The sequence below is a fragment of the Miniopterus schreibersii genome (assembly GCF_964146895.1).
Source record: "Miniopterus schreibersii genome assembly, chromosome: 1".
NCBI lineage: Eukaryota > Metazoa > Chordata > Mammalia > Chiroptera > Miniopteridae > Miniopterus > Miniopterus schreibersii.
The window spans coordinates 144,236,715-144,260,017 of record NC_138101.1 but is presented as its reverse complement, the minus strand read 5'-3'; the positions used below and the strand labels follow the sequence as shown (position 1 = coordinate 144,260,017).

At 50.8% G+C, this 23,303-nt stretch overlaps 1 protein-coding gene across 1 annotated transcript; it reads left to right on the top strand.

The window, feature by feature from the left end:
* Window positions 1-1,621: 1,621 nt before the first annotated feature.
* On the top strand, window positions 1,622-17,145 carry PLA2G4F (phospholipase A2 group IVF; the record flags this gene model as incomplete). Its single annotated transcript, XM_081153742.1, has 20 exons — window positions 1,622-1,732; window positions 2,706-2,778; window positions 3,381-3,517; window positions 3,607-3,735; window positions 4,153-4,193; window positions 4,455-4,497; window positions 4,977-5,043; window positions 6,984-7,153; window positions 7,277-7,390; window positions 7,586-7,623; window positions 7,839-7,974; window positions 10,524-10,660; window positions 10,936-11,158; window positions 12,563-12,677; window positions 12,901-13,038; window positions 13,139-13,252; window positions 14,211-14,399; window positions 15,009-15,175; window positions 15,966-16,152; window positions 16,476-17,145. 20 exons carry the CDS (start codon window positions 1,622-1,624, stop codon window positions 16,694-16,696), a joined length of 2,550 nt encoding a protein of 849 aa, XP_081009868.1. The 3' UTR covers window positions 16,697-17,145.
* Between the last annotated feature and the right edge of the window lie 6,158 nt (window positions 17,146-23,303).

Sequence of the window (23,303 nt, the reverse complement as noted above, 5' to 3'; positions counted from 1 at the left end):
TGAAGTTGAATCACCTGTTTTTTTAGACGTTTGTTTTTTTCAGTCTCCACCTCCAACCTTGGGGAGGGGAGTGGAGATGACTAGGTCTTGGTTGAGGAACAAAAATGTATCTTCCAACAGCTCACTGATCCAGAGATGCTTTCTACTGGAGACTGTACCTTGTCTTGGCTGCCTAGATGGCCGTGGTTCACAGAAAAGGGGACATCGCATACCCCCTGCAGCCTAAGGCTTATATTGGTCAACGGAGGATGTGAAAATCTTTATCTCTAGTAGCTTAAGGACTGGCAGACCTGCTTTTTACCTGCCCTTGTTGATAGCGAGATGGGGAAGGGCATGTAATAAGAACAGAGCCACAGTTGTTTAATAATCATTCACCTTACTAACTATAGATAAGAAGTTTTCTTACTGACCCTGGGAAACTGGAGGCTTAAACAAGGCTGTGAAAAGATAAGATGCCTCGGTGGGCCCATTACTTAGAAAAGAAACACGTTTTGAGAACAGACCAATGACAGAATACGCTTTGATTTGGTTGCTGTGCCCACACCCTGACCCCATCCAGGAGTTTGCCTCAGGAACGCTGACCATTCTCTGGTCCCAGGAGTGGGCTGAGCTGTTCGTAACATCAGAGAAGATTAGCCCCCTGGTTATTGGATTTTGAGCTCCTGACGGCCGGACTGCAGACCCTCCCCTTCCCTCCCCTGCCCTTTCTCTCTTACACCTGTAGCTCACAGCTTCAGGTAGTTATCTTTTCCCTCACTGGTATATAATCAACCAACTGGCAAGGGGGAGTCAGAGCAGAATTTCCAGGGTGACCGACTGCTCTCCCATTTGGGGGACATTATTGGAATAAACGCTCACATATGATTCAACCCTGTCACTGCTTAATTTGGCTCAAGTGGTGATAGGTAGCCTTGGACCCCTTGTGTCTGGCATCAATACCACTTGGCCATATCCCTTCCTCTATACCTGGACCATCCAGGTATTTCCACTGATCCAGGAAGAGAGCCTGGGCAGAAGCTGCAGGGAGTCATGAGGTTGTGAATGTCTTCAGAATATGTATCGGCTCTCCTTATCTGCAGCTCTAAGGTGTTGCACAGGTTCTGCACAGAGCAGCCTCTCTTTGGAGAACAAATGAGGGAGGCCAGGAGAGATTAGAAACACGTTTGAGTCCAAGTCAAACGCTGAATCAGAGATTTCCATGCTGCTTCCGCACTGGGGAAGGTGGGACTTGAAAGGTATTGGGTTTGTTTTTTTTATAGCTGGAGGAGACTGGGCCCCTGATGCAGCACCTCCTGGCTGCTGTTGCCCTCACCAAATCAAATCATATGGAGGGTGAGGCTCAGGTATCTATTTTACATAAGCAGCCCAATGATAACCAGGGCTGGGGATGGGAACCAGAGTGCCTCCTGCCCGAGGAAATTGGGTTCCAGTCACTTCCTGGAGTCTGTCAAACCCCACCTCCAGGCCCACAGGGCCCTGAGTCTGCAACAGAGCAGCCAGCTCCACCCTCCCCACCCCAGCACTACCTGTTAGACCTGAGCTAGCAGTGATTGTATCCAGAAGTGAGGGGGGTGGCTCTGGAAAGAAGACGGCTTCTTGCTGGAAAGTGGGCTGCCTGGCCATGCACTGGGCGCTCTGGCCACAGTGGCTGACAAGCAAGGGGCTGCCCCTACTGGGGGTAGTGTTGCTGCGAAAGAGAGAGAAGAGGGCACCTGAATGGAGTCACTGCCGGGTAAAGTACCTGCTCTTCCCTGAGAAATATGGACTGGAGGGGTCCTAGGAATGTGTCCCCTGTGAAGACTGAGGCCAGCCAGGGGATTGGGTTTTGATCTGGGGTGGGACCAATTTGCTCCAGACAGCCTGGGGGAGTTTGAATTAGAAAGGTTGGCCAAGACCTTGGCTCTTGAATATAATTAGGAATGGAGGGCTAGGTCCTGTAGCGCTTGCAGCTGACTGGGTTTTGCCCAGAATGCCCTAATCCGGCTGTTGGGTTTTAAGGAGATAGTCTCACTCCCATGAGTTGCTGCAGTCTGTTGTTACCTCTCCTGGGCCCAACCTGCAGTCTCCATAGCAACTCATCTGACCAGTACAAACTGGGTGACTCTTGGTTTCCCTTCACCTGCCCTCAGCCTCCTAGGCCATCCAACCTTTGTCAGGGAGCTAATGGGTGGGGCCGATCACAACTTTCTCTTCTAATATTTAATCTCCTAAGCACCTCACTTCACCTCTCCAGCTGCTGCTGTGGCACTGTGGTCTGAGGGGAGTGCAGGTCTGTGGTGCATGATATCCATAATTAGTAAAAATGGTTACATGTATCAAGCACTTTACACGACATCTTATTGAAAACTCACCATACCCTATCAGATTATCATCATAACCCCACATAGATGGGAAACCTGAACCATACAGAAATCATGTAACTTGCCCAAGGCCATCCAGCTAGTCCATGGTGGAGCTTAGATTTGAAGCCAGTCTGACTGATTCCAAGGTCCAGCCTTGTTACGAACATGCTGAACTTCCAACGCCTTCTCTGCCAAGACTTCCCAGGTCCCAGGCACAGCAACAGCACAGAAACATCAGAGATCCTGGGCCAGGCTGCTGCTCAGTGATGGGAGGAGGGAAACCAGAACTGGGCGTCATGGCAGGGAGATTAGGCCCCACATCTGGCTTCCTGGAACTGAGTCCCCCAAGTTTTGTTGTTTCAGCGGGAAACCCACCCATACTATGACCTCCAGGTGAAGGTGCTGAGGGCCAGGAATATCCAGGGCAAAGACCTGTGTGAGTGACCCTCAATTCCACCCTTTCTCCCTTTCCTTTCCCCGCGGCCGCTGCAGAGCTCGGCAGGGGCTGGCCTGAAGTGCGTGTGTGCGTTTGGAGTGGGGCAGAGGGGCTGGCGCTGACTGTGGAAGGAGGTGAGGGAGTCCAGGCCTCAGGCCCAGAGCTGGCAGGCAGGATCTGGGGGTGCAGGGGAGCACTGTGCAGACCCCAGCTCCTTCCTGAGTGTAGCAGGTAGAGTGGTGACAGCCTGGGAGAGAGTGTGACACCTGCTGTCACCAGAACTCCCCATGCCAACGCTCACACTGGGAGGGGAGTTTGTCACCTGAATCATGTCCTTTCTGGGAATTAATTACTCAGTGGTCTGTGCTGCCATGTGATCTTTTCAACTGGCCACTGTAGGATTTCCATTCAGTTGAATGGGAGGTGTGACTGGTGGAGATGGAGTTGAAGATGAGGGCTCACCATCCATCTCCTCACCCCACCATGCCACATGGGAGCCTCCTCCTGGCTCTGCTCCTTCCCCTCCTGCCCCAGCCTCCTCCAGGCAACCTTTTCAGCAATAAGAACTTGAAGCCAGGATTCCTTTCCCATCCTACCCGCAGTGTCCAAAGCTGACTGCTATGTGCAACTGTGGCTGCCCACAGCATCTCCCAGCCATGCCCAGACAAGAGTGATAGACAACTGCAGTGACCCTGAGTGGAATGAGACCTTCCACTACCAGATCCATGGTGCTGTGAAGGTGAGAGCCAACAAGTGGCAGGGGGAAAGGGCTCCTTTAAGGTGCCTGCCCTGCCTCAGGCTCCCATTTCCTGCCTGTCCTGTCTCCAGAATGTCCTGGAGCTCACCCTCTATGACAAGGACATCCTGGGCAGCAATGAACTCTCCCTGCTGCTGTTTGACCTGAAGAGCCTCAAGCCTGGCCAACCCCACAAACACACTTTCCTACTCAACCAACAGGTGAGCTGCCTCATCTGTGCCGGCAATGAGCTGAGCTCAGGTAGAGGATGCCTGGCACAGGGCACGGGGGAGGGGACTCACAATCAGCACAGACCAGGCCTCCATCCTGCACCACTGATCCTACCAAGGGGTCCCTCAAATAATTCCTCTTGAGCAGAATCAACATACGAACTCCTTGAGGGCAGAGCACTTTGTCTTGATCATTGCTGAACCCTCAGTGTCTAGAACAGTGTCCTTACATAGTGTTCAATGGATGAAGCTTCTCATGGAGATGCCACTGCCCTTCCTGTGCCCAGAGAAGCCACAGCAAGTTTCCTCTCCTAGTCCCTGGACTGGCTGAGCAGGGCTGAGGGTAGGGACGATCCCTGAGGTTTTTGGAGCTCTTTGAAAACTGGTGCTTCTTTGCTCCTCCATTAGGATTCACAAGAGCTACAGGTGGAATTTGTTCTGGAGAAGAGGTGAGTCCAAGAAGAGCCCATGTCCCCCCATTTACTCTGAAATCATGGACAGCTCCCAGCTTCAGTCACCGGGTCCTGTGCTGGCCTGACCTGAGAGGGAATGTCCTGGTCTTGAGGCCCATCTGAGTGTTGGCCAACACCCACCCCTATCCCCAAACCCTGCCATGTTCCCCAGGCTCTTCCAACTGCTTTGGTAACATTATTATAGTAACAGCCACCTTAAGGGGCCCAGATATCCAATGAATCCACCATCCTTTGCAGCCAGGTGCCTGCATCTGAAGTCATCACCAATGGTGTCCTGGTGGTAAGTAGGGGAGATCCTAGCTTGGGGCTGCACAGGGCTGGGGGGCATTGAGGAGCCCACAATCGAACCTGTCACACCTACTTGCCTCTCTGAAGGCCACTCAACCCTCCTCAGAGTGGAGGTGTGCTGGGTAGGCATCTCCAGTGATAAGGGGGAAGGACACTGCCTCCTGACTGAGTGAACAGTCTAAAACCAGTCTTCTACTTGTGCACAGCACATTACTCACTTGGAACCCTGGCTTCTGAGATTTCTGAAGGAGCCAGGATTAGAGGCCCTTCCCTCCTCCCCCATTCCCACCAGGGGCCACTTCCTCTGAGTCCTAGGAGTGGGGGCTGCTACAGAAGACCCCTGCCTATAAGGCACAGGCTGGGAAGATTGCTATCTGGACACTGCCCAAGATATCTCTCCCTTTTCCCTTCTCTCCCTCCTGGTTCGGGCCCTGTAACTGTCTGGCTCTCATAGGCTTCTGCTTTCCTTAGGCTCAGCCCTGTCTGAAAATCCAGGGCACCCTAGGGGGAGACGAGACAGCTCTACATCCAAAGTATGGTGAGTCTGGCCAGTGGCATTGGGTTTTCCCCTCTCTCCTGGGGGGTTGAAGGGCTGCTGATTTCAAGAAGGTGAGTCTGGGCAGAAAGTTTTTAATTTTTCACTGATTAAAGCTGACAAGGATGAAACAATTGCCTCTGGAAGTAGTGAATTTTTGTCCCTGGAAGTATTCAAGCATAGCGGTTGTATCAGTCCAACTACTCTATATAAAAACACCTCCAAATCTCAGAGGCGTGTAGCAGGAAGCATGCATTTCATTCACACATCTGGTGGTTAGCGGGGGCTGGGCTGATCTGGGCTGGGCTGGGCTTGGCGGGTGTGACCTGGCTCTGTACCATGTGGCTCTCATCCATCTTCTGTGACAAGTGGGCTAGCCTGGGCATGCTCTTGGGGCAGAGGCACAAGAGAGCAAGCCCAAATGAGCAAGTGCTTTTCAAGCCTTTGGTCCCATCACAGCCGCTAATATTACGTTGTCAAAACAGGTCCTCAGGCTGACCCTAAGATGGAGGGCAGGGAATTTAGTCAGCCTCTCAGTGAGAAGAAGTGAAGTCACATGGTAAAGAGTGAGAAATCCAGAGGTGAAGCGTTGAGCCCACCCAAGCATCTGCCTCAGAGGGCTGCCACTCAGGAGGAGGGCCTGATGGGGAGGAGAGCAGAGGCTGCATGACAGCTAAGGTCCCTCCAATGCTGAGAGGCTGCAAGTCAGTCTACATGATGGGTCCCGCCCAGGTAACATCGAGCACTTATGAGTGGCAGACACTGTGCTAAATCATTTGATATGTGTTTATTGTTTAATCCTCTTAATAACCCTGTAAAGTAGGTATAATCATTATCCTCTTTTAATTCATGAGACTGAGGCTCAGAGAAGGACCTTGCTTAAGGTCACAGAGCCAGGGAGTGGTGGAGCCAGGACCAAACACAGGTTGGCGACATTCCAGGGCATCTGCTCTCTCTGCCACCAATTCTGCTGTTTCTCACTATGAACACCACGTACATATCAATCTCAGTACATAAAGCATGGTGTGAAAGAATATACTTTTCTTATTTTCTCTAATTCCCTCCCTCCTGGGTCATGTCAAGTCTCTAGGTCTCATTTAATGCCAAGGAGGTGTGTGCAGGGAGAGGAATTCCATTCGGACCTCTGCTCCTGGGGCATTTGGGGTCTGGGGCTCCTTTATGAGTCTGCCTGGGGTCCCCTCTGCCTGGGTGTCATGCTCAGCCATTTCTCTCTAGGGTCTTGCCTCCTCCCCAGAATGCTGCTAGGAACAGGGCAGCCCTGCTGCTCCTGGGCCAAGGCCTCTCTTCTCCTCCCAGCCCAGCCTCACCTTCTAGCCTGGGCTGGCCATCCCCTGCTTCTCCCCACTCCTTCTCCAAGCCACCAATTCTCTCTATGCCCAGAAACCCACTTCTTTCTTTTACCTCCTCTGCAAGCCATCTGTGTTCTCCCAAGATCTTACACGTTGGAAACAAAGGACTGAGAAAATTGCAGCCTCGCTACAAACCTCCCCCAAGGTGATGAGCACAGAGGTTGAATGGGGGCAAGAGATAGGGGAACTACCAGTTGAAAACTGGTGATTAATGTATTAATTAATGTATGATAATTATAATACAATTTTTGTAAAATTATGTTTTATATTCTTAATATAATAATCTCAAAATCATCAGCCCACTAGCTCTGGGCAGGGGGCCCTTTCCCTCCCTGCCTTTACCACTCTCCCAGGCATTGTGTGTTTCCCACCCTCACCCAGGTTCCCAGTTCTGACCAGGTGCGTTATAGAACCCCAAGTGTCTTTCATGATGCCTTTGCTATGGGTCACAGTGCCAGAGAGTGAGAAGGGTGAGGAGTTGGTGTTTCCAAGGGGAAGAAAACCCTTTTTCCATCATGACACACACACACACATCCCTGCTCTCACTCACTTACTATGACCCTCCGCTCCCAGGCTCTAGGCAAGTTCGTCTGGCAGTGCCTGGGGCCTACGAGAAAGCACAGCTCTTGCCCCTGCAGCCTCCCTTGGAGGGCTACCCCCCAGACACCTTTGCCTTCCACGTGAATCCAGTCCTTCGCTCTAGGCTGCTCATGGAGGTTGGAGAGAAGCTCACGATCCTGCAGGTGAGTGAGCCCAGAGCCTGGAAGAGTAGGACTGAGTCAGTGGTGCTCGAGCCGGACTCCAGAGCTGCCATCCTGGCACGTGTCCTTCACTCTGGGGGCTCCATGGTGTTTTCTTCTCTGCAGAGCGACCCGAGTGCTGAGCTGGAGGCTCAGACCAACAATCTGGGTGAGGGGGGCATCCTGCTCTCCTCCCTGGCCCTAGGTCAGGAGGAACAGCGCTTGGTGGCTGTGGGGAAGGTAAGGCTCTGCCTGAGTGTCCTGCTTTGTGACCACCACAAAAGGTCTGGGGGAGGGGTCTGAGAGGGGGTAAAGATCAGACCAGCCAGGAGCTCAGCCATGGTCCACATCTGGGGCAGAGTTACCAGAGCAACAGGGGCTGCAGGTGGCAGAATCCCACCCTGTGTGCTTAGGGACAGCCGTTGTCTCTTTCAGGGCCAGGAGGTGTCTCTGAATGTAAAGGCAGAAATGAGGTGAGGAAGGCTCTTGGGCTGGGCTGGACGTGTGGGAGCTCTCCTGCCTTCTCTGCTCAGCTTGGGGGCAAGGGGTGGGTGTGTCTGATTCTAGTGGGATCTTTCTGAGGGGTCCCATGGAGTGTGGGTGTGCTCCTGTGAAAACTTGGCTTCGCCCAAGGCTCTCTTCCACTGAGCAGTCATCCAGTATCCCAACCCCACCCCACCTGAGGCAGATCTGGGGACCTTGACTTGCGCCTTGGCTTTGACCTCTGTGACGGGGAACGAGAGTTTCTGGACAAGAGGAAGCAGATCGTATCCAAGGCCCTGCAGCAGGTGTTGGGATTGAGCCAGTCTCCCGACAGTGGCCAGGTATGGAATGGAGGAGACCCCAGTGTCACGAGAACCAAATCCAGTCTCTTTCCTTGAGAGGACTGTGTGGCTAAAACGTGACAGGAAGCCTAGAGGAAGCATGGGGAGCAGAGGAGGAAGGGGGCAGGCCTGTCACCTGAGCTGATTGGAAGAGTCAGGACCCCATATGCAGTGAGATCTGAACAGCCCTGGCCAAGGGAGGTGAATTAGTCAGCTTGGGCTGCCATAGCAGAACACCACAGAATGGGGGGCTTAAACAACAAACATTTATTTTCTCACCTGGAGGCTGGAAGTTCAAGATCAAGGTGCCGTCAGGATTGGTTTCTGGTGATGCCTTTCTTCCTGACTTGTAGATGGCCACCTTCTTGCTACGTCCTCACATGGCCTTTCCTCCGTGCATGTGCCGGGGATGGAGGTCTCCATCTCTTCCTCTTACAACAGGGGTAGGGAACCTCTTTTCTGCCAGGGCCATTTGGATATGTATAAAATCATTCTTGGGCCATACAAAATGGTCAACTGTGAAGCCCTGCCAGTTTTGCTCAGTGGTTAGAGCATCAGCCCACGGACTAAAAGGTCCCGGGTTCGCTTCCGGCCATAGGCATGTACCTCAGTTGCAGGCTCGACTCCCTGCCCCCGTCGGGGCACATGCAGGAGGTGACCAATTGATGTGTCTCTCTCACATCAGTGTTTCTCTCTCTCTCTCTCTCTCTCTCCCTGCCACTCTTTCTGAAGAGCAATGGAAAAAATATCCTTGGGTGAGGATTTTTTAAAAAATTAGCTATGAAAAAACTAGATTTATTAAATTTTGAGTCCCACCTAAGGTTGCCTTGGCAGGCCCAGACGAAATGATTTTGCAGGCCGTATACAGCCCTCAGGCTGGGCGTTTCCCACCTGTCTTACAAGGACACCAGTCCTATTTGACTGGGGCCCCATCCTTATGACCTCACATAACCTATATCACCTCCTTATAGGCCCTTTCTCCAAATACAGTGTTGCATGTAATAAAAAAGAGAAGGCTCTGGCTAGAAATAAATGACAGAGATTTATTCAAGCATCTTAGAAACTGGAAACATAACTAGGAATAAAACTGGAAATGTCCTGAGGAAAAAAGAAAAATCATTTGTTTTTATGATGTAACTGGATCACAAGAGAGAAAGGGGCCTTGCATTCTTAGCTATTTGATCGGTCCGTTACCATGAATGAACTAGTATCAGTAATTATGATAATAGATTTCAGGTGGTCAAGTGGGGTGCCAGGCAGTCTAGTCACAAAGAAGTTGTCTTTGAGGAGATCTCACGTCTGACTGGAGTCCATGCACTGACGCATAATATACTGATTATAATCTCTGTAATGTCTAACACAGGACTGAAGAGTTTTAGGAAAGATTAAAAGTTTAAATGTCAAGGATATATTTATTGTTTTTCCTCAAGCTTCAGGTTCTGTGAATAATTGAGCAGTGAATCTGAGAAGAGACCTCATTAATTTTCCCCTAATATTATTCTCTCCTCAGTAATCACATTGGGCTTCAACATTTGAACTGGGGGTGGGAGGGCAGGAACACAATTCAGTTCATAGCAGTAGACAGGAGGAAAGGCGGCGCTGAGGGCGAGACCTGTGGTAAATCAGGAACAAGTTGATGGCTTTTTTCCTGGCTGCAAGTGAACTCAGGAGATGAGCCTGTGCCCAGGGCTGACAAGCTGAGCAAGACTAGACTGTTCGTTTGGGTAATGCCTGCTCTCTGCTCATCTCCATCCTGTAGGTGGAAGGGAAAGAGAGCTCTGTCTCCTCCAGTTCTCTGAAGGGGTGATGTCCTTGCTGGAAGCATTTTTTTAAAGACAGAAGAATAAAGGAGGACAGGGAAAGGAACCAAAAATCTGGGGTGAAATGAGAGAAACCTTCGTGGAAAAGCTGAACAACCAAAAAACTTCTAATCTGATCCCACAGACACCTCTCATGTTGGGACAGGTCCAGGCTGCTTCATGGTTTTTGTCACTTTAGCTTAGTGGGTCTCAACTGGGGGCAATTTCAACTCCTCCCACCCTACCCAGGGGACATTTGACAATGTCTAGAGACATGTTTTATTGTCACGACGGGGGGAGGGGAGAGGGATGATACTGGCATCTACTGGGTAGAGGCCAGGGATGCTGCTAAACATCCTACAACACACAGTACATCTCCTCACAACAAAGAATTACCTGGTCCACAATTATCAGTGGTGCCTAGACTGAGAAACCATGCTTTAGCTGTTTTGGGTGAACCCAGTATATCTTGCAGGTACATCCTCTCTTGGTGTCATGGTTAAGAGCCATCTCTGGGTCATACTGTTTGGACTGCTAGCCCATCACTTACTAACTGTATGATTGCGGGCACATATCTAACCTTCCTGTGCCTCAGCTCCCTCATCTGTAAAATGAGGATCTCATTGGGTTGCTGAGGACTCAGTGAGATAACCCATGTAAGTCTCTCAGATCAATGTCTGACATTATAGGCAGTGCTATGTAAATGACAGTGGCAGTATGTGTTGTTATCTTGATTGTTGCTGTTCCCAGGTGCCTGTGGTGGCTGTGCTGGGCTCTGGAGGTGGAACCCGCGCCATGTCTTCCCTGTACGGCAGCCTAGCGGGGCTGCAGGAGCTCCGTCTCCTGGACACTGTGACCTACCTGGGTGGGGTGTCTGGGTCTACCTGGTAAGTGAGGTAGGGGCAGAGTACAGAGTAAAGGAGAGCTCTGAAGGGGCAGGGTGTGACCTGGTGATCTGGTGGAGTCCCTGGGGTGGGGGGAGGCTGCCTCCAAGGGGGTTAGGAGGGGCAGGAAGGGACTGAGTTCCTAGGGACCCCAAGTGGGTGATGCAGGGCAGTGGGTATGAGTGATCGGGGAGGTGTCACTCACAGACACCTGCATCCCCTTCTCCCTTTGCTGTGCTCTCCTGTCCCTAACTACCTCAAATTTCCTCCATGCCCAGGTGCATCTCCACACTCTACATGGACCCAACTTGGTCCCAGGTGGCCTTGCAGGGCCCCACTGAGCGAGCCCAGGCTCGGGTCTGCAGCAGCAAGAAGGGGGCAGTGTCCACGGAGCGCCTACAATACTATGCCGAGGAACTGAAGAACCTGGAAAGCGGCAATCACAGCGTTTCCCTTATTGACCTCTGGGGCCTCATCATGGAGTATTTCCTGTACCAGGAGGTAAGAGAAGAGTAGGTAACAAATAAACTGGCCTCCTTTCCAGCTCTGCCCCTCCAGCTAATTCTGCCTTAGCTGCTAAGCTAATATCTGAGATTTACAAAGCTATCCCTTAGGTCTGAGCTCCCTGGGGGCAAAGGGTGAGATTCCTGGGGGCTGACACCCCTTCATCTTTCCTGGCTCCTAACCCCTGGGGAGGGAGAGGCTGGTCTGCAGTTCTCAGGTCTGTCTGCATATTAGAATCACCTGTGCCACTTTTTAAAAACATCCCCATGCCTGAGCCCTGCTTCTAGAGACACTGATTTTGATTGGTCTGTGGTCCAGTGCTAGCACAAGTGTGTTTCGAAAGTGTTCCGAGTGATTCCAATCTGCAGCTGAGGCAGAACACCCTTCTCACCTACTGGCCATGAGGCCATGACTTATACCATCTGGTGGTTCCTTGTAGAACTGCAAGCCCAGAATGCCCTGGAAAATGAGAGATTCAGAGCTGAGTGAGGGTCTCAGCCACGGGGGCCTGGCCCACCGGTGTGTGGCTATCAGTTGTGGATGTATATCACAAGTGGTTTCTAACTTCTTTTTTTTAAATCTATTTTTATTGTTGAAAGTATTACAGGTGTCCCATTCCCCCCCCCCCCCAGTTGACCCCCTCCACCTCGCTCCCACCCCCTCCTCAGGCCTTCACCCCGTCATTGACTGTGTCCATGGGTTATGCATATATGCATATAACTTCTTTGGTTAATCTCTTCCCACCCTCCAGCCCCCTTCCCTCTTCCCTCTGAAATATGACTGTCTGTTGCGTGCGTCAATGTCTCTGTATCTATTTCATTTGTCAGGTTCTTTTGTTCATTAGCTTCTTCTTAAAGAAGACCCTTCAACTTTTCACGTAGTACCATTCTGCTGGTGATGAACTCCATTAGCTTCAGTTCCCTGGTTGTAGGGCTTCTGTTCAGCGAGATTTCAGGAGGTTCTGAGTGATGGTGGTTCTGTATTTTAGTTGTAATTTTGATGTGGTTGTGGGAGGCGGTGGGTCATCTGTTACCTACACCGCCATCTTGCTGGGTGACAGTTTCTGATTTCTAAGAAAAGAATTCATGTTTTCTAGTGCTTTATTACTCTTTAGAGAAAATAAACTGGATTTTCAGTTATTACTTTAAAAGTGTCGCTCTAACTTTCTTTGGTTTCGATATGTTTTCTTGTATGGGAAAGAAGGGGGAAGGATGTTCCTAATGCCCCTGGAATTGCACAAAACCCACAGTGGCCTTACTTCTGTGGCAGCCCAAAGCCTGTCCCTTAGAGCACTGGCCTTGGCAACCACTCCCTCTAGTGGACTCACTACACTCTGTAGGTTACTAGCCTCGGGCCATTGGGATGGGAAAAGCCAATCAGTTTCCCTTCTTTCCTGCCCAGGAAAACCCAGCCAAGCTCTCTGACCAGCAGGAGGCAGTCAGCCAGAGCCAGAACCCTTATCCCATCTATGCCAGTGTCAACGTCCGCACCAACATCAGCGGGGAAGACTTTGCAGGTGCCTGGGTGTATAGACATAGGAAGCAGGTGGAGGTGACGGTTGGTTGGAGGGTGTAAAAGGCCAGGCTATCAGGATACAGGCGGAGCCTTGGAGCACAGTGAGGTTGCTGCCTTCTGCTCTTGGCAAGGCAGAGATTTTTGCTCAGTCACAAGGGCCAGAGGGAAACACTGGGGTCCTGGTGGGAAGCCCTGGCAATGTTACCTTTACTCTGGGTCCCCAGAGTGGTGCGAGTTTACCCCCCACGAGGTCGGCTTCCCCAAGTATGGAGCTTATGTTCCCACCAAGCTCTTCGGCTCAGAGTTCTTCATGGGGCGATTGCTGAAGCCCTGGCCAGAGCCCCGAATCTGCTACCTGCAGGGTGAGTCTAAGCTGAAGCGCTGGGTACAGGGCAGGCATGGGGCCAGGCCCTGATATGGGTGGAGGAGTTGTGAGGGCCTGGACCGTGCCTGTCTCCTTAGGTGTGTGGGGCAGTGCCTTTGCAGCCAGCCTGGATGAGATCTTCCAGAAGACCGCCGGCTTTAACCTTGGCTTCCTGGACTGGCACCGTGGCAGCGTGAAAGTCACAGGTGAGGGTTCAGACCTGACCCCCCATTCTTCTTTCCAACAATAGGGCCCTGGCAGAGGCATAGAGAATGAGGGGGAGGATGGTGAAGGACTGGCTCTCCCACTGGGTTCAGAGAAGTCCTATGGGACCAACTTCTCTGCAGAGGCAGCGGGGGTGGGGCTGAGGGCGGGCCCACGGAGAAAACACAGTGGGAACTATGAGTACTTTATAACTGGGCTACACCTTTGAGTTCTCTGCTTGGGCTCCAATTAGGTCAACTCGGCCCAGGACCATTGGGCATCTGGTTGATATTCTGTCCACACACCTCAGGGCTCCTCTTCCGCCTGCTCCTTAAATGGCCCATGAGCTCCCTGCTTCAAGGGATTCCTTTCCCACCTTTCTCCCCTGGGTAACTTTTACTCAACTCTTAAGATTCAGCTGAGCCATCATTTTGTCAGGGAGTGTCTCTGTTCCACTCCATCCCTCCAGGCTGATGTGGGTATGACCACCAACATCCCTGCAAGACTGCATACACACCCCCTCATTGTCCCTACCTGAGGACACTGTTAGGATTCCTTCTCTTTCTATATGACTCTCCCCTAAGTGGGTGTGAGCCCTGAGGGCCAGGCCCCAGTCACCTTTGCATTCCTGCTGCTTAATACAGTGCCCAGCATGCAACAGCCACTCAGTAAGTGTTTAATGGATGAAATTCTGATTGGAAATTGTATATGCAACTTTATTTTCAGAAAGGAGGGAAATAAATTATTTTATAAATGCAGTGTCATAGGCAACTTTCAAAATATGGGAAACATGAAAGAAAAAAGGCATTTAAAGGGGTTCTGGGAAGCAATGGTCAGAGGCCTGGGAGGTGGGGTGGAGGAGGAGGGGTATCAGGAGGAGAAGTAGGGGCCCCCCCTGAACCATAAAGGCCACTGGACAAAGGCTGGCACCACTTCTCACTATATTTCACACCCTACTCTCTCTAGATAACCAACAGAGGCTTCAGGACCCCACGAGGCTGCGAACGAGACTCTTCACCCCCCAGGGGCCCTTCTCTCAGGCTGTGCTAGACATATTCACCTCCCGCTTCACCTCTGCGGAGAACTTTAACTTCACCCGTGGCCTCTGTCTGCACAAGGACTATGTGGCTGGCAGGGAGTTTGTGGCCTGGAAAGGTGGGTGCTGCTCTAGGTGGGGCCCTCCTGCCTGTGCCTCTGGCTCACTGAGGCCAGCTCTGCCTTTATATATATATCTATCTACATATCTACATATCTACATATCTACATATCTATCATCTATCTATCTATCTATCATCTATCTATCTATCTATCTATCTATCTATCTATCTATCTATCATCTATCATCTATCATCTATCTATCTTTATTGATTTCAGAGAGAGGAAGGGAGAGGGAGAGAGAGAGAGGTGAAACATCAGTGATGAGAGAGTCATCATTGATCGGCTTCCTCCTGCACGTCCCCAACTGGGGATCAAGCCCACAACCTGAGCATGTGCCCTGACCTGGAATCAAACCACTATCTCCTGGATCCTAGGTTGATGCTCAATCGCTGAGCCACACCCGGCCAGGCCAGCTCTGCCTTTTGACCGGGATTGAGGTGTGGGCTCCTTCTGTCCAGAGGCTGATGGGGGATGACCGTACTGGGTGGAGACTGAGGTGGGAGACCCCAGAGTGGCTGTCAGAGAGCAGGGAAGAAGCAGAGATCTCCATAGAGAGGACATTTGCAATAGGACTGCTAAGAAAAACAAGCATTTGTCCCTCTGCAGACACACACCCAGACGCCTTCCCCAACCAGCTCACTCCCATGCGGGACTCCCTGTGCCTGTTGGATGGGGGCTTTGCCATCAACTCTCCATTCCCGCTGATCCTGCTGCCGCAGAGAGAGGTGGACCTCATTGTGTCCTTTGACTACTCCCTGGATGCTCCTTTTGAGGTAAGGGGTGGGGATCCCCTGTTAGGGTGGTCTGACTGGGTGTTTGGGGATGGCCCTTGGCAGAGGGCATGGGTTCTAACCTGCAGGGGCCACCTCATGCACACTGTGAGTGGCACTGGTCTCCCTGGTTGGAGGAGAGGGTCACTGAGTTTATGGGAGGGAGTGGGAGTCAGGAGAGGCATCCAAAGAGGGTTCTCAGGTGTCTTCTGGCCTGGAGAACAGAAGACCCCTGTCTGAACCCTGCCTGTTCCTGATAACATTCCTTGCTCCCATCAGGGCCTGGGCCTGGGTCTGGGTCTGCTGTCCCTTTGTTACTATGGTAACAACAGAGTCATCAGAGTGCCCTCACGGGTCTCTCAAACCCTGTGTGGTGGTGGACAGGTTTCACCATCTGATGCAGGTTCTGATCATGCTATTGGGCCAGCTCTTCCCTTTTTGGTCTCCTCTTCCTCCTCCTCTTGGGTCCAACATGACCTCATAATCATTCGGTTGCAACCTTGTGAAACTGAAACAGCCTATCAGAGGGAGCAGGGAGGGTCAGAGAAGGGAAGCAGTGGCCAGTTCCAGGGCAGAACGACAGTGAGGACACTGGTGATTATTGTTAATCTGCACAGCAACCCCACAAGAGAGTTATTCTCATTTTTATTTTATAAATGAAGAAAGTGGCTCAGAAGGGTTATGTCATCTGCTTGAAGTCCCTCAGCTGGTAGGAGGCAGAGCAGCCCTTGGAAACTGGACCTGTGAGTCCAGGTAGGGGGCAGGCAGGTCAGAAGTTTCCCTCCCTGCCCAGGTCTTACAGATGACAGAGAAGTACTGCCAGGACCGCGGCATCCCCTTCCCCAGAATCGAGGTGCTCCCTGAGGACCTGGAGGAGCCTGGCGAGTGCTACCTGTTTGCCAGGGCAGAGGACCCCGGTGCACCCATTGTGCTACACTTCCCCCTTGTCAACGGTACCTTCCGCACACACTTGGCCCCAGGTGAGGGGAAGCCCTGGGCCTGGGTCTGGTCCACAGGGCCCTGGGGTGGTGACGGGGTGAAGTTCTGAGAGTGGACCCCCTTGACGAGGTAGCAAAGCACCCAGGAGGGCCCGAGCTGGCCACTGCTGCCCTCTGCTTCCTGGACCTCAGCATTGGCACTGGCCCAGCTATCCCTGATGGGCAAGAGAGCAGAGATGTGAGCCCAGGAAGGGCCCACAAAGAACCAGCCAGATGTCTGAGGGCAAGGAGGGGGGGGTCCTGGGCTGGCAGCTTCTAGCCACAGAGCACCCCAGCCTTGTCTCTCCTTCATTTCCAACCCACAGGTGTGGAGCGACAAACAGCTGAGGAGAAGGCCTTTGGGGACTTTGACGTCAATGGGCCAGACACCCCCTATGGCATGATGAACTTCACCTATGAGCCGGAGGAGTTTGATCGGCTGGTGGCCCTGAGTCGATACAATGTTCTGAACAACGTGGAGACCATTAAGAAGGCCCTCCAGCTGGCCCTGGACCGACGGCAGGCTGTGGGCAGGGCTGGAAGCTGATCCAGGCTGGAGTGGGAGGACTGTGGCATAGGAGGGACTCTGGGGATACGGACTAGGGCTTGGGAGAGGGAGGAGTGGGCCCTGTGGGGCTTCTGCTTCCCATCTTGCTGGGACCTGACTTAGGTCCACCAGACCCCGAAAAGCTCCTGCAGAACTGTAGCTTGGACTTGGGGCAGAGCCCTTCTTGTATGCGTTTCAGGGAGAAGAAGGGGGCATATGTCTCTCCAGGGGCTCTTGGAGGTGTGGGACAGAAGTGAGCAGTGCTCATTTTACCCTGGAGTGTGTAGGGGGCATCAAGGCAATAGTCTACTCCCAGGGCCCACCCCACATGCAGAAGGACCTCGGACCCTCACCAGAATGGGAGCTGTGAGAGCTAAGGTGCAGGTTACTCTCCTTAAACTGAGACCAAAAGCAAAGATGCATCCATCCAATCCACACTTGTGCACGTGGCCCAATCCCTGACACCCTCTTGTCCCCAGCCCTTGCCCGGTCCCCAGCTCCCGGGTGCAGGGTGAGTGCTATCGAGAATAAAGGGATTGCCCGCCTGGGTCACTATCTCCATCATCCTTTTCGCTAATCTTCCTTTGCCTTTTGGTCTCCCCCATCGTCCCTTCTCACGGCTCACCACCCTTCTTTGCTCACTGATACAGCTTCCACCCTATGCAAATAGTCTCGCCATTCCCAGCAGGGTGTGTCTAGAGGGCAAATCCATGTATCAGGGGGCAGAGCGAATGTGCCTCTGCATCTGTGTGCATGTTCCTGGTGAGGGCCAGCCGTGGAGTGTCTGTCTGTTGGCCAGGGCTGGGCAGTGGTAGAGGGAGCCTGGCTGGGACCTCGGGCACCTGGGTTCCTGCCTCTTCCACAGACTCAGCGATGATCTGGGCAATCTTTCTCTCTCTCTCTGCCTGTTCCTCATTTTTCCTGACCCACCTGGGATCCTCCAAATATCTGGAGCCTCTCCAGCAGGGGTAGATTTAGGTCTGTGGAGAGAGTACTCTGACCTCCTGCTTCTGGCTGTCAGCCTCTGTCGTTCTCCTCAGCCCTGCCCCTGGGCTGCCGGGGCCCTTCCATGGCCCAGTTGGCATACTCACTTGAACACTTACTCCTACTGCCTCCTCCACCAGGAGTGCTCTCTTTGGCTGCACCCCCACCTCCCTCTCTCTCATACATAAGCATTCTCTCCAGGACCAGAGTCACCATTCCTCTTTCAATCAGGGACACCTATGCAAGGAAGCCACCTATGCAAGGGAGCCAAGTGCATCTTGACTCTGGGAAGAAGACCCTAGTTCTGGCTTCCAGCTGGGAGGAAGGTAGCTGGGTCTCAGCCTCTGCCCCTGGCCTGGCCTGGGACCCCCAGGCCTCTAGCTGGACATGAGCTTGGAGGACTGAGGCAGTTGGGCCTCAAAAGGGCCAGTGCTTTTGGCTGGCATGGGACGGGGGCAGCTTGGTTCTCTCCTGCCCCCTCACCATTGCTGCTCATCACAGGCCACTACTGTCCCTGCCTCTTGGCTCAGCAGGAGGAGGTTCCCTTTGGGGCAGCTCCAGGCTGATCCCTGAACTCCTGCTATGGCAAGTGTCATCACCACTGCTGTGCCCACCATCATCAATAACTTGTTTATTGGGGTTTCTATAGAGTTCATAACTTAGGACTTCATAGAGTTCTTGGAATTTGACTCATAGAGTTTACGGAGTTCTTAGACCTCTCTAGAGCTCAAAACTTAGACTCTTTAGTCCAGTTGGGCGTAGCTCAGTGCTTGAGCATCAACCTAGGATCCAGGAGATAGTGGTTTGATTCCCGGTCAGGGCACATGCCCGGGTTGCGGGCTCGATCCCCAGTCGGGGGTGTGCAGGAGGCAGCCGATCAGTGATGACTCTTTCATCATTGATGTTTCAACTCTCTCTCTCTCCCTCTCCCTTCCTCTCTCTGAAATCAATAAAGATATATTTAAAAAACAAAACAAAAACAAACTTAGACTCTTTAGTCTTTCATTTAATCCTTCATACAGTCTCAAGCTATCTCTGACCCCTGAAAAGTAAACCCCAAGGGCAGAAATTCTTGTCTGTTTTGTTTATTGCTATATCCCCAGTGCTTAGAGCAGTAGTTGGCACATAGTAGATGCTCAGTAAATATTTAACAAATAAATGAATGGGATCCTACAGTCTAAAGAGATGGATCATTACATACCAACCACAAAAAGGTGTGTAACATTCTACTCCAGTGGTTCTTAATCTATTTGGATATTTTTTAAAAGTCTTTGAAAGCCATGGTCCTTCTCCTAAGAAAAATGCAAATATATATGAAAAGTTGCATACAACAAGGTCTCTGCTTCACTATGTGATCACCACCCAGGGTGGTGGGGGCCAGTGTTTGCCCTCGCAAGCCAGCAAGGTTTGTGAAGAAAGCAGGCATGTGGGCTTGCCCAGAGCTGGTAGGTACCTTCATTCTCACAGAAGTATAGGATATGCTACTTTGGCTCAGATTAGGTTTGGGAAGACATAATAAGATGAGCTGGGAGGACAGGAAGGAGGAGGTTGGTGCAGCCAAGAAATTGGTCAGCAAGTGCAAGGGCGACCTCAGCAAGAGAATGAGGAAACATTTCCAGAATTAAATGTGGGAGCCAACGAGAGTGAGGAGTTAGGGGCTAAAGATGGCCTGGCTCCTGTTCCTAGGTGAGGAGGAATTTGAGTCTGTTTCTACTCCATTTCTGTCACATTTCCAACACTTTCCCAAGATGGTGAAAATAAGTTTCAAGGAGGTGACTAGGTTAGCGGGATTTGGCCAGAACACAGATGTAAGCTTGGTTCCCTCTGAGGCTGGGTAGACACACAAGAATGGAGCATCATTCTTCAACTTGTCAGAGTTTTTTAATCATGAACAGGAAGGAAAAGTGTGGCCTCCAAGGCTGCAGTGAATGGCTGCCCAGGTTGTACACTGCACAACTCCAGGGGCTGCCAGTCATGGGCACTGATGGTGGGAACTTGCCCCCAGAGTTGTACCACAGTGGCAGCCCTGAGACCGCAGGCTTAGCTGAGGGAGATGAGCCCAGAGGCTGGTCCAAATATCGGGCCCCTGGCTTCTTCAGACACGTCTCCGGGCATTCATAACAGTCTCCTCAGACAAAAAAGGGGTGGCGGTGGAAAGAAGGGTAGGAGGGAAGGACGGTAGGAAGGCATGAAGTGTACAAATTTATATACACATGTCACCATCACCATAATCAAGATATAAAACATTTCCACTACCCCCAAAATTCTCTTGTGTTCTGTCCCAATCAGTCTCCCATCCCTGGCCCTGGTAACCACTAATCTGCTTTCTGCCACTATAGGGTGCTCTCTTTGGTGTTTGGCTTCTTTGATTCAACATGATGCTTTTGAGATTCATCTATGTTCTTGTGTGTGCCAGCAGTTCATTCCTTTTTACAGCTGAGCAGGAATTGTATGGATATATCACAGTTTGTTTATCCATTCACCTGCTGATGGAAATTTAAGTTATCTCCAGTTTAGGGCTCCCGTTAAGCTTTTAATACTTAAACTTTTACTTTTAAAAAGCCCCTTTAAAAAGTCAGGCAGCCTCCGTTTTCTCTCCCCAAACAAGACAAGAACCTTAGCATGCTAACATGTTTCCTGCCCGACATCCTGCTCCCCTCCCACCCAAGCTTTCTATAACTACTTTGGGGCTCTTACCTGAATTTTATTTCCAATGTATTGCAAACTGAAAAATAGAAATATTTAATTCAGCTTTACAATATATTTTACTGATTTATTTGCTCACTATTGCTTCTTATACCTCCTTCCCTTTGGGTTTATTTTCCTTTCTGTTGGACTTCAAAATTGAATAGTTTTTTAATGGAGGGTCCATGGGTGGTAAACTTTCTGAGTCATTGGTCTTCATCTAACTTTTAGGGCTTTCTCTTTGTCTTGGTTTTTCAAAAATTTCACTGTGATTTTTTTTTTTTAAGTGTGACCTTAAAAAATATCAGTGAGCTCTTGCAATTTTTGGATTCATGTCTTTTTGAAGCTCTAAGAAATTATCTACCAACTTCATCTGAAAACAATTCTTCTTCATGATCTCTATAATTCCCATTAAGTGAATTTAGAAATATGGATCTGAGTTGATTCCCTATATCCCTAAACTTTCATTTTACAAATTCTGTCTTTTCATTTCCATATTCCAGTTCATGAATATATTTTCTTCTGTGTCCAGTCTGCCCCTCTACCTAGCTCGTGTGTTTTTATTTCACTTTTCACTATCACGTTTTTCAGTTTAAAGTTCTCTGGTAGGATCTTCCAAAACTACATTTTCATTGCACAATGTGCTTCACTCTTCTAACTCAAATGGTGTTAATATTTACCTCTTAAGAAATTTTCTTGATTGTCCTGTGAACTATTTTTTTTGGGTAGGTTCTTTATTTGTTGACTCTCTGTCAGGAGCTTTGCCTTCTTTATATCTTTGGTAATTCTTGGTTGGAGTCTCATCTATCCCTGCTCTGGGCTGTGATAGCCGGTCATGTCATCGGCCATGCAGTGACAGTAGTGACCATTAGGTGGTGGTATGGGACTTAGGGAAGGAGGCTGAAATGCACAGTTGCAGTGACGGAGCCTACAAGCAATGCGGTAGCCCCTGGGTGACAGTCCAGCAATGGCACCTTGCAGCGGCAGCCCGGTGTACTGCTGAGGCTCCAGTTCGCCCCCTTATTTAGTGTTGCTTCAGAGTTTTTGATCCTTAAAGAGCTCCTTTTCTTGTTTTGAATCATGGGTTATGAATTTATGCATTGATATCTTTTCCATCATTAATCTGATGGATTGGTGTTGGGGGTGGGCCTAAGTAAAGTATTCGAAAGGAGAATTTCCAGTTTCAGGATAGAAGAGGATCACTCCTCAACATTTAAAAAAATAACAATTTTCAGTTACACAGTAAGTTTTCTAAATTTGTCTTTTTAAGAAACAATTCTACTTTGAATTAACTATTGTACATCCAAAATAATAAAGAAATTTCAAGTATTGTTGCATAAAATTTTATTCTAGTAACAATATCTGAGTTTTTTTGTTTGTTTTGTTTGTTTGTTATCACCACTGTCTTTTTTAGTCCCCAAATGCACCATCAATCTGAACTGATGTCCGCTCTTCCTCCAGACGAGTTGGATCTGACACATTGGAAGGAGAGGCGCCTCTGGTCTGAGAGCTGCCTCGCTAAGGCTTGAGGCAGCTCACAGGGTGCTGTGAGGGTGAAATGGGACAAAGTGTGTGACATGCTGAGCACAGTGGCCGGCACACTGCGCACCCTCAATACATGGCGGTCACTTTTACCTGGGTGCTAATTGCTCCGAGCTGCCAGGAAGAAAAGGCCTCTTGGCTCTTCCTAAATGGTTTGGTCCTCACTGCTCCCTGTGCCCTGCCAGGTGCATTCGGCCAGGCTGGCCCAGAACTGGGCCACATGACGGGGGTCAAGACGGCTGATGATGCTGGCCAGAGTGACTGGTCCTCAGGTCCAACCCTCCCCTAGGCCAGGATAGGACCTGGTCTTCTGGGACATTACATAGGACTCTCTCCTTGTCTTTGTCCCATGGATCCGCCTCCTCTTCCTCCCTGCTCCTGGCCTGGGAGGAGGTGTTCCACCTCGTGTGCCCCCGTGTGTACACATGTGCTTTCTCTTTCTTTTATTAGCTGGGCCATAGGTTCCTGGTGGTGCTGGCTGACTTCCAAAACGTGAGGAAAAAGCCTTTGTCAAGGGAACCACCCCGAGGGCAGAGCCTTGACCTCCTCAAAGGTCCTTTCCTTGCCGAGCTGGGCAGATCTAAGGTCAAACCTTGTGTGATTGCTGCTGTCATCACCCAGGAAGCAGGTATCTTTGTCAAAAGCTGGACTTGGAGTGGAGCCAGAGCCAGGGCTAGAGCCAGGGCAGGAGGACTGGCAGGGTGAGCTGGTAGCTGAGGGCAGGGCTTCCAGCTACTGGCTACTGTTCCCAATATTTCTGAACGGGAGACATTGAGTTCCTCAGCCCCTGAAGAGCCTGGACAGCCTGGGTGTTTAGCCCCCTGCGGACGTGTCCATTTACCTCAGTGTGCCAAATCAGTGGCTCCACCCTGTAGGAGTACCACACATGAAAAAGTGGAGAAGTACAGACCGAAGGGACCACATGGACTTCCTCAGCCATAACATTTTAAAACTACCTGCTGGGACCAATAGCTGAGGCCACAATCTTGACACAAGCTCCCTTCCCTGCCTTCACCAGGCTGGTAAGTGGCTCCCAGATACAACTGTAGAGTTTCATGCTCAGTAGAATCTCTGTTGACCCTCGGCCCAGAAGCCTCGTGTCACTCCCTCTCTTTCATATATTAAAAGCTTCTCCTGGTCTGTGCCTTCCTCTGAGCCAGAACTACTGCAGGCTGCCTTCTTAGGTCTCCCATGGTGTCCAAATGTGACCAGGGCCACTATCCTGAGGCTCCTTGTCTCATTCCCAGACTGTGCCTGGCTTCTGAAGCCTTGACCCTGGAAATCTAAGCCTGACCTGGGTCTAGACCAGTAGTTTCCGATTAGAACTCCCAGAAAAGGCTTGCTGTGGGGTTAGGCTGACCTTAGGGAATTTGGGAATGAGAAGCATTTTGGGGCT